This window comes from Myzus persicae, unplaced genomic scaffold (genome assembly GCF_001856785.1).
Source record: "Myzus persicae strain clone G006 unplaced genomic scaffold, MPER_G0061.0, whole genome shotgun sequence".
Lineage (NCBI taxonomy): Eukaryota > Metazoa > Arthropoda > Insecta > Hemiptera > Aphididae > Myzus > Myzus persicae.
In genome coordinates this window covers 561388-572972 of record NW_019104156.1, presented here as the reverse complement: position 1 = coordinate 572972, position 11585 = coordinate 561388, and the positions used below count along the sequence as shown (strand labels likewise).

The following is an 11585-nucleotide window of genomic DNA, read 5'->3' as shown; positions in this document are numbered from 1 at the left end:
TTAGACAATGTGTACGTGCGTGGCTTGTCTTCTCCGATGCTCCATAGGTTGGAGAGTTTTTCAGGGAAAAAAATAACGCTTTCAGTTTTCATTTTAAACTAGGCATGTGCAATTATGTTTATAGGTACCTATACACTGTGGACAATTTCTACGGTTCTCGTATATACCGAACCAATTATAATGTCTCTGCTACATCATTATTATTTTTAATTAACGCCAGTTTATTGCAGATCGGGCGGAGACCTTTACATTTCCCGGTATTCATATTGGAAACCAAAATCATGATTGAAATCAATACTTAAAGTTAGCAGACGAAAAACTATTTCGGGATATTAAATATCAAAATAACTTATTACTTTATCTACAACTGGTTTTTCCATTTCATAATGTGTATTGTAACATAGGGGCATGTGTGACACTCGTCATGTAAATATTATTAGACAAATATGCTATTTTCTTATGAGTTACATGTTGAGTTTACAAAGATTTGATTCGTTTATTATATGGATTGTGTCACATTATTCAAAATATTTACAATATTCGACAAACATGAAGCTTAACCAAAAACGTAATATAAAATATCATGTATATCTCAAACATAATAACATATTTAAGAATATTAAAAACAGTAGAATAACTATAAATGTATACATGTCTCCGAAAACTTAATTACCTATATAGTGCGTACTATAATATGTAGTGAAAATGTTAGAGCAAAATACAGGGTGATTCAAAATGTATGTTACAGCAAATTTATCATATGAATCCTATTCGAAACCGTGAAAAAATATTATTCAAAAGTTTTTTGACTTAGAAACATTTTGATTGTATAATTTTATAATTGTTTTCAATATTTTAAGGGGGTTTTGAGGGGTAAACTTAAGAAATTCAAATAGCAACCTATACTTTTTTTGCAAACATAACGTGAAGACATTTTTTAAATAAATATTAGTGCACGAATAACTTTAATTAATGAAAAATTCTATGCTTGAGATTTATTTATAAAAAGTATAGGCGTCCATTTGAACTTCTAAAGTTGAACCCTCAAAACTCTCCTAAAATATTGTAAACAATTATAAAATTATGAAGTCATAATAGATTTTTCTAAATCAAAAAAACTTTTGTTTATTATATTTTTCACTATTTCGAATATTTATATGATAAAAAAGCCTTAAAATAAATGTTGAATTACCTTGTTTGAGTTCTACTATCACCTAATCGTGGATGTAAAGGTGACGGCATTAATTGATTCAGTGTAAAATATAAAATACATCTCATATTATTAACATTGACTAGGTATAGGTAACCATAAAATACTATACCTATACAACTGTGGTACAAAATGAGGGACCTATGCCGAATCAAACAATTAATGGGCTTTGTTAGGGGTTAATAGGCTATTGTTGCATCATCATAGAACATAAAATGCTTTACAAAATAAATAGGTGTTGTCACTTATTTGTGATGATAAAATCTATAACTGCACCAACACATTTTATACTATAATACATTCAAATGGTTATGTACGATTCAAAACAAAATTATCTCATATTATAACCACTTATGAATTAAAAAAAAAAATCTATTTAACGGGGTGAGCCACTGATGCTGACAGCCCCTCAAAAAATAAGATTGTTTAATGAAATGAACGAATGAGCGGCTGGTCGAGTTATTGGTCGAGTCGTAAATAACTAAACTAACCTATAGGTAGGTACTATCAGGAAACGTGTTAATAACGATGTCACGATGGTATGGCGAGCGATTAAAAATACGTCTCGAGAGTGTCCATCGTCGTCTATGGCCAGATTGGCAGTCCGTTGTTCAGTGATCAGCCAGTCAGTGACAATAGAAAAGAGATTAATAATAATAATAATGAAAACACAATTTTAAAAAAGCACACTCCTCTCATCCTTACCGGACACGCCACGCAACGTACCCACCACCGTTCACGTGTATAATAGACACACGTAAATGTATAATATTATATTGTATTGTATTACCTACAATCCATTTAATTACAACGACACAATATTAGAATCGCGTGTACCACAGTGTACAATGAGAATATTAATAATATATGCACACGCGGTGGCGTCGTCGCGGTTTTCGTGAAAGATTTTAGCCGCTCTCGGAGATCGCCGGCACACAGCCCTCCCCCCTGCCCCCCAGCCACATCACAAGGACGCCTGGGTCGACGGAACCCGCGGTGTAATGCGTATATCATCAATACGATTTTCGTCGTCGGGAAAATCGTCGGCTCAAGTAGAGCGCTTTTCATTATGACGTTTTATACGCTCTGTTACGACCGTCCCCATACCGCTTGACACTCGCCCGACCATATGCGTCTATACACGCGCACGCGCCTTCCCAAGGTAGTGGCGGCGGCGGCCGACTCATCACACTTACCTACCCGCGTTGCGTTCGGCCCCCTTTCCCCTCGTCCCGTCCCGTCCCCACCCCACAGCCGGACGGCGACGCCAATTTCGGTCGAATAAAACGAGCCACCGACGGCCGATCGTCGTTCAGTCGATACCGACCAACCGCCGCGGTTATTATATTTTTGGATCAACTGCAATAGGAAAACTGCACCGCCGCTTCCGTCTGCAGACATGGATACGACGCTACTATGGTAAATAATTATAATAATAATAAAAATAATATTACAACATAGGTAACTATACATAGGTGTTAGGTACTAAGCATTATAGGAATGAGTTACGACTAAGGTACGCTGACAACTTTACTCTCTGTCCGGCGGCAGCAATCAGGCTGCTTCTATTTGAACCGGCTGTTATTGAGCTCAAAAATCATTCCAGATTTGTTCAATTTTTAATACGGTGAAGTGCACCGGGAGCTGTCGTATGAATAATATCTTCTAAAAATATTGTATACTTTGAATATTACGAGTTGTGTCTATAACATAATATACACCTCTTAATACAGCTTTTATATTGCATCAGATATAAGGAATATTATCGTGTATCGAGATTTAAATGTTTTGTTTATGTCCTCAAAATTACTTGAGTGTGAAGTTAAATCTTAGTTCTAATATTCAATTAGGATACTGTGAAACTATTTTTAAGATATAATATAATGTGAAACGACATGGCCAGATTTTCCGATTTTTAGCTATCACGTATGGTAAAAAGAATATTTTCTTGCGGTTTCTTTCGTCGACTAACTTTGTAGATACATAAACGTTTTAGTAACTATAATTATCATTAACCATTGTCACAAAGCATACTTTTGTAGGATCTTTGAAAGCATTCGAACGCCACTTAATATTTCAAACATTGATTCTATTCGGATGTATTTATTTTGAATTTCGTATTAGAAATGTCATAAAACACCAACTAGTTAGAACCGATAAATCGTCTAAAGTTAAGAATCTAAAATGTATACAGTGTTGGGTTTTGGTTATGATCATATTTAATTAAATTTACATCTAAAATTACGTTGATATTATGAAAACTGCTCGTCTTAGTTATATATTATTTGTTGTGTTCAGATTGTGCAAATAATTTGATATTGAATTTGAGATTTTTGAATTGAGCTTATCCAAAAATGGTTTACAATATTTGCTCAAATATTTTAGATTTTAAAATGTTCCAATTTAATAATATAAGTGCCATGCCTTAATAATGAAATAAAAGTTTTATTCTCACATATTTGTGTATACAAACAAAGTGAATAGATTCCCGTAAATTTAAGAGCGATAATTCAATCTCAATAAACTACTGTCTAAATAAGTCAGCTTTTTTTAACAACGGGTTTGTTTTAATAATAAGAAGATTCAACCGCATAAAAGAGTTAACATTCTAAGAGAGGAGACATAATAGTTAATTTAATGTTTTTATTTAAGAAATCCGTTTTTAATTATTGTAAAATAGATTAAAGAAGATCCAAGCTTGTAGACAGTCTAGTAATATGAAAACGTATTAAAATAAATATTACTCAAACATCTGTTTTATAATGCAATTGAATTTGCTTTAATTAAAATAATTTCAGCCCTTTTATTCTTAAGAACTATATTGTGGTTTATTTTAACTTGAAGACATTTTGATTCACTCAAAATAAATATTCATTTTAAACGTAATAAACTAAAACAGTGATATAGAAATTAATTAACTTTTTCAGAGAATTCAACGGGAAATATTACTCAAGATCATATAAAAACCTTCTTAGCGATTGTACACTTTGTATAAACTATATTATATGGTTCTAATTTTGATTATTTATTAATTAAGCACATTCATCGAGTACCTATTGTACGATTTTTACACGCATCTTTTGTTTAAGTTCCATAATATGTTATTTAATAAAACTGTGATTTAAATTTGTGTAACTTTCGTGTAAAACAAAAATATTTTATTCTCTGTATGCAAATAGACGATCAAATTATATTTGTTAAAAACAATAGAATCTCAATTAATCAAAATTGTAAGTGATTTGGATATGTTTTTTATGACCCATACAATTTTATCAATAAAATACTCATCCCAGATTTTACGCAAATAACTGTAGGTTTTGTTTTTTTCTACAAAAATAACTAAATATTAAAAATATATTTATTTATTTTTACTCGAGTGGCAGAATATGGGAAAATTAACTAAACTATTCGCCAAACATAAACGCATCGAATTTCTCTAGTGATAACTGCCAATAGTCACATAATATATTGAAACGATATACAGCAGTTATCTTAACAGTATAACTCATACTACCTAATTACAATTTTTTTTCAAATTTTCTTTATTCCCAAATAGAAGGTGTGTAATCGTTACCAACATATTTGATTGAAAATTATATTTCTTTCATACCCGACACACTAAAGAACTGAAGGCATTTCGTTCGATTTAAACGGTACGTTACGGTGGCTTCGATGCGCAAACGACGAGAAAAGCGTGTGGGCAATAAACCGAATTCCTCGAATCCACGGGAATGATACCTATACCTATATAATTTATTATTATATTATACGACGATGTCTTCACGAATCGAATACGTTAACTATACTTTATATTTATATAAACATTTTAAATTGGGTCATCCCCTGTTGTTTACTTTTGTGTTGATGGACAACTGTTGTACATATTATTATTAATACTTAGAGCAAACGATAATAATAAGTAATAATAACATAATGAAAAATTAAAAAAAAAAAAAACACAGGAAGTCCGTCACGATATCGCGCATTGTCTCTTTCCGAACCGAACACACACTATTCCGCGCGATTGTACATACCTACCTGTATATTATCTTATTTATGTTATTATAAACTGTAGCGAAATATGTGAGACAAATTCATTAGACATGTACTCGTCTTGGCCGTTTTGATGAACGCCAGTAAAATTCATTACGCCACAGCCTCGCCACCGAGTGTTGTCGAGAAACGTTCGTACATAATATTATACTCTTAGGCATCAGTTTATTGTTACAAGTACGTATTGCAGCTGTCGCGAGTGTTTTCTAATTTTCCGCACACGTTCTCGGTAGTAATTCACTGGACATAATACGTTTTCGGGTGGCCCGAGAGTGTTTGCTACGATTTTTCCCCGGAAAACCGAGAGAGGAGGCACGAGTGACTTTAACAGCTCTCGTCGTCTGTCGATTTCCGCCGCCGCCGGGGTATTGGCCTAGTGAACTGTTGAGGTTCGTCTCGCCGCCGCCGCCGCCGTCGTATCCATCGGAATGTCTGCGCACGGAGTCCGCGGTTCATGTGGCGAGAGACATAATGACGATTCAAATAAAAGCGTCGATTAATTAATAGCAGAGACAAAAGCCGGGAAATAAACAATAACTTTGCCTCGTCACCCGAAAAAGCGCGTATGGGTACCCGTGGTATACGACCGTGGCAAAATTAACCGTAGGTATGTAGGCACACGTGCCATTATTATAATATCTTCGTCGTCGACTTTGTTGTTATTATCATTATTATTACCATCGTTATTATTACTTTTGTACTATTATAATATCATCATTATTATTATTATTATAATAATACGACTTGTTCCGCCCGTCTACCTACTTATACACTCATGCGTCGTGCACGCAGCAGAGACACATCAGAGCATAGTATGAGAGCGTGCTCGTGGTAAAAGTCGACTACACAAATTAGACCATGTAAACACACAATATTTTGGCGATTCGGTGTTTAAACCCGAAAGCGATTAACATTGTTTTCGTAATAATTACGGATTTTCTTGCATGCTATAATATAATAATAATGATGATAATGAGCCACCTCGCACACGCACATGCTAATACTTTAATTACAGGTACATTAACATTAGGGGTGACACAGAAAACGTGACGTTTAAGTCTAATGATTAAACGATGTTTTCACTCCAGTATACCATGTATCATACTTCAGTACGACATGTGCTAGGTATAGGTGCTTTGATCTTGTGGTACTTCAATACTTGGAGACTACATTATGTCATTATTATGATCCAAGTAAGCCTGGTGCCCTCGACGTGATGTCCGGGAAAAAATTTCCCTAAACGTCAATCCACCGAGCATTTCCGAAATAATGTCCATGTACCCACCGCTAATAATAATATATAAACACTTTCTAATTCCAATACCCGTCGACAGTTACGCGAGTCACATATTTTTAATACATTATTATCGAGACGAAAAAAAAATTCACTGTCATGTAAATGATTTGTTTTCCGTGAAAATCTGTAATACGCGGGCATTGTTAAGAAAAGTGAATGCACATTTACGCATATTTTAGAACTGTTTTGCGTCAATTTTTTTTTTGCTTCCACTAAAACGATTATAATACCTACTTAGATCATCATTATAATATCGTAATCGACTGTTCTCTAGATTAAGAACAAATGTTTACTATAATAATAATATAATCATCAAATCTATATGGACGTTTTCTGCATCAGTTTATTAGTATAGTTTTTTAGACACTTTTAATTAATCAAAAGAGTGAATTTATAGGCAGGTTATCAAGATAAATATAAAATATTACATTTTTGATTTTGGGTGTAATGCTAATATCACGTTGAATGTATTAGGTCGAATGCAAATCATAAAATGTTGTTTGAAATGACGTCACTTATGAAATTTGTTAAAAACAATTAGAATTAACAAATAAAGTAAAAAATCAACTTAACTCCTTTATAATATTATTTTAACGACAGAAGTATAAACTTACAGATCGCATATTTGAAAATCTATGCTCCGATAAGTCTAATGTAGAAATGTAATGTACATTCATCATAGTATTTATTGATATTATGTTAATAATTGTTTTCTTTTAACTTAAATATTGTAAAATAAGTCCTCAATAATTTTAATTAAGCTAAGATTCTCGTAGATAATGACCCAAGTCACCAAGGCAGTTTATAATAAATAAAAATAATAATATTATTTTCTTTTGCATTTTGGATAAAAAAAAATGTTGTACCTATACAATTATTTTTTTCACGAATCCGAATTTTAATTACCCTACGTAACTCAACAATTTATTTGACCATCTCCCTTTTGATTGAACTCACACCATAATCATTACATAATATTTAATTTGTTTTTAAGAGTTTAAATACTGAATTTTTTTAAAATGAGTAAAGTCCAATTACTTATAGTATATGCTTACTTTATTATAGACGTTTATGAGAAGTTTCGTTATAATTATAATAAGTTAGTTTTAGGTTGATAACTTACTTGTTTTAAATTCTTACTATACAATAAACATAATTGAAATGTTTTCTTCTTTGTGTTTGTATTAATTATACCATGATTATGTTAATTGGTAAGCATAATAATACATATATATTTATAGTAAATACATACATAAGTATTATTTGTATTTATCTGCATAACTAAAACGTAAAATTCAAATATCTCAGCCGAAAAATTGAAGCGGGTCTTAAATACTGCAATAAAAAGCGTATAAACACGCTATTCGCTTTGATTAAAGAGAAAAAAACCACCGACGGTTTTTTTTAATCTGACACACATGAATTGCACAAATTCCATTTATACAATATTTCAGTTTTTGAAATCCCATGTAGGTCAGACGAAGTTTTTGCACCATCATATTATTATTATTATACATTATTTTACGAATATAATTTTACAAATGAATGGAATTTACACGTTTAATCACAGACGAATGTACGGTACGTGTATATAATAATAGATATTGTATTATAATATCGAGATATTGAAAACACGTCGAATACGTAGGAAATAAATCACGGATAAAAAAAAACATCCGTTAAAAATATGTTGAATACAATTTTTTTCACTAAAATCCATCGAATTAATTTTACTGTATGCTGTGTGCAGACACATATCTATCTACCGACTTAAATGGACCCAATCCTTACTTCTATCATTTCAAGGATATGTTATATTGTTATTATTTTTAATACTATTGACGCTTGTCATTTTTTGTTCGCACAAAAGGTTAACGGTCTTGGGCTGCGCAATGCGCACGGTCAGTTCGGAAGTGCAATTGCCGTCCTCGACTTCCGAAGTTTCCGGTCTCCGGATGATGTTCAACGCGTACAGGCAGTGTTCGGACCAATCGGAAATGGTCGTGTGCCTGAAGAGTCGGGCGCTCAGGATGCTGGACAGAGCCATTCACATGGAGAACATTCAAATAACCGATGGTAACCATGGGGCATTGCATTTAAAATAATTATTATGTCCCAAAACTGTAAGTAGTGAAATATGGTAAGGACCTGAGGTGTATAATTGGTTGAAACGTTTCCAACGACAGAGACAAGAAAGACAGGACACCATAATATATACATTCGATCTAAACGATTTTCCTCCGGATTATAACTGTATAATATTGCACGGCGCGGCGTAGAGTTAATTATTTTAGATTTGTCACACTTACGAATAGGCATCTCGCGTGCCATTGATGTTTGTTTGTTTCGTTAAAATTATTATTATTATGCAAATGTACCAACACGATGCGTCTAGGTAAGAATAACTACAGTGCACCAGTTATTGTTTTCCAATTAAAAACGAAAATACGACGTATAAATGTCAGATGCTTATATATTTTCTTTTCCAGTGAATTTCAACTGTAAAACGTTGTTCAATTTCACGCGTGTTAAGACATTTGAGGTTTCACTTTTGTTTAAATACATGACGCGTCTGCTAATGTGGACATCGAGTTTGATTGTACTTTTATAATATGTATATGTATACGGTCTAATTTCAACAAAATTAAAATGAAAAAGATTTAAAGAAAATACTTACCCATGTATACTACATTTGACATAATATTTTGAGAAAACGACATCGAGATCGTTAATTATGAATTATTGTTTTAGGCATATCTCTGGTGAAAAAATCTGAAAACAACGGCAGATCATTGGATGTCGACAACAGTGATGTGGCTGAAAATGTGATACCCGAGAATTCAGCCGATTTCGGTAAACAAGTGGACTCGATGTTGTACGAAAAACTGTCCAGGTTCGCCAGGTCAAGGTCGCTTCAGCTGTCCATGCCACAGATGTTTGACGAAGGCAGAGACCTCGATGACGGTGTGTACTTGACTGGTAATGTAACATCAGTGTACACTACACTTATATTTATAGCGTGCACATGAAACATTGCAAATCATAATAATATTATAATATTTTATTGAGTTTTGCTGAAAACCGCAATCTTGCAGTTTGATCTATACCTACTACACATGTACTGCACATTGAATATATTTTGTTTAGTCGTAATAATTTTATATTAATCTAAAAACTTACATCGCGCCCATCATTGTGTTCATAATGCATACAACTTGGTCGTCAATCGATATTCCAAACCTGATAGGTTTCAACCATAATGAGTTTGACGGGGTATAATATCTGATTCATTAAAATAATAAATCCTCCAAAAACAAGTACGAAAGTGGATTACGCCAGAAATACTACTATCACTTCATAGTTGCTTAATATCTTTAATTGGTTGTACCTAATCTATCTCTTTTTTGATCATTCAATCATCACTGGATTTTTCAGAATCTGCACTCTGCCCACTCACTAAGATTTTACTGCGTAAACGCAGGGTCGAGTCCTAGACATCTGAGTTTTAGAAAAATATTTACTTAGGAAGATAGAATTTTAGAACTAAAACATTATTAACTATTCAACTACATTTAAAAATGACATTGCTAAAAATATTATTTAAAAGCTTCGTGTAAATCATTTTTTTATGTTTCAAAATAATGAACAGAAATAATATTTGCTTGGATAATATTAACCATGCTGTTATGATATTATAAAAATATGTATCGCCGAGATGTTCTGGTTAAATTAAATGCATGCTCCGTCGAATTTAACTATATTAAACGACTTTCAAAAAACCCAATATTATTCTAAACCTAGATTTTTTCTAACATTTTTCGTGTTTGGTTTATGTTTCGTTCTCTATCGATGTTCGGGGCACGCAGGCCGCAAGAAGAAAAAGGACAAGGGCGGTCAGGTGTACTTGATGATGCTCAAGGGAGGTCTGCTGGCCATGGCGTACAAGGGTCTGGCGCTGTTGGCCGGCAAGGCGCTGTTGGTGAGCAAGATCGCGCTCACCCTGGCCATTCTGGTGGCGTTCAAGAAGCTGTTCAGCGGCGGTGGTGGACACGGCGGGTCGTCCAAGACCACGTACGAGATCGTCAAGCAGCCGGTGATGACCCACTCTCATCAGTACGCCGCACCCGGTGCCGCCGACACGTTCGGCAGCTACGACAACAGCGGACCTTACGCCAGGAGCATCGCCCAACCGGACGTCGTGCCGTACCCGCAGCTGGCCGCGTACAGGGCCCACGTCAGAGGCATCGGCGGTGGAGGCGGTGGAGGCGGCGGTCCCATGGTGATGTCGTCCGCGGCCTCGTCGCAGTCCGCCGTGTCCGGAGGCGTACAACACGAGTCGGGTCAGAGAGACGAAGCGCTCTAGAGTCCGGACATCCGGACCACAAGCTCCTCGACCGAATCCCATCGCGGCTGACCCCGAAAAAGCCAACCACCCTCATACTATCAACTTCATCATGAGAAATAATACTAAAATAATATCATGATATTATTGTATGCGTAACGCCGTCCCGGGAACCCGTCTAAGACTTCGTAATTGAATACCGTTAATTACACTTTATTATTATAATTATTATATCATTATAAATTATTTATTTATTTATTTTATTATTGTCTTTTTTACATTATATACATCATAGGTAGTATAAAAGTAAATGTTTTTTTTTATTTTTACATAATATTATTAGTTGCTTTCTGTTCTTATATTATATTTTATCATATTATGAATAACTGATTGTGCTCAAAGTTGTGTGTCGTACAATATTTTTATATTTTAGACCTAACCTTAAGAATAATAAACAAATTTAATATAAAACCAACTAGTTCACGTTATTAAAGCATCCGATTTTCAAACGTTGTAGACCCGTTGCTACCCATATTCAATATTTATATATCGATATATTATAATATAGATTCTACCGATTAATGTCTATAGTAAAATATGAAAACTAACTTATGAGTAGTTATATTTGATAGTGTTCGAACACATATGTTTTTTCTATCAAATCAATAAAATATTTAATTATA

The 11585-nt window shown here is 33.8% G+C and overlaps 1 protein-coding gene across 2 annotated transcripts; it reads left to right on the top strand.

The window, feature by feature from the left end:
* The first annotated feature begins 2501 nt into the window (after nucleotides 1-2501).
* On the top strand, nucleotides 2502-11585 carry LOC111039433. Of its 2 annotated transcripts, none has more exons than XM_022322953.1 (4): nucleotides 2502-2629; nucleotides 8431-8636; nucleotides 9312-9524; nucleotides 10427-11585. In XM_022322953.1, the coding sequence occupies exons 1-4, from the start codon at nucleotides 2610-2612 to the stop codon at nucleotides 10921-10923; spliced, it is 936 nt and encodes a 311-aa protein (XP_022178645.1). In that variant the 5' UTR covers nucleotides 2502-2609; the 3' UTR covers nucleotides 10924-11585. The 2 variants fall into 2 exon arrangements, with proteins under 2 accessions (XP_022178645.1, XP_022178644.1); XM_022322952.1 differs by having other exon boundaries at nucleotides 9312-9539.

Bases quoted from the DNA above. Each gene is read 5' to 3' on its own strand.
- LOC111039433 (XM_022322952.1), top strand. From the start codon at position 2,610: ATGGATACGACGCTACTATG. The intron at 8,637-9,311 runs GTAACCATGGGG...TTATTGTTTTAG, and splicing joins GAACATTCAAATAACCGATG to GCATATCTCTGGTGAAAAAA. The intron at 9,540-10,426 runs GTAATGTAACAT...CGGGGCACGCAG, and splicing joins TGACGGTGTGTACTTGACTG to GCCGCAAGAAGAAAAAGGAC.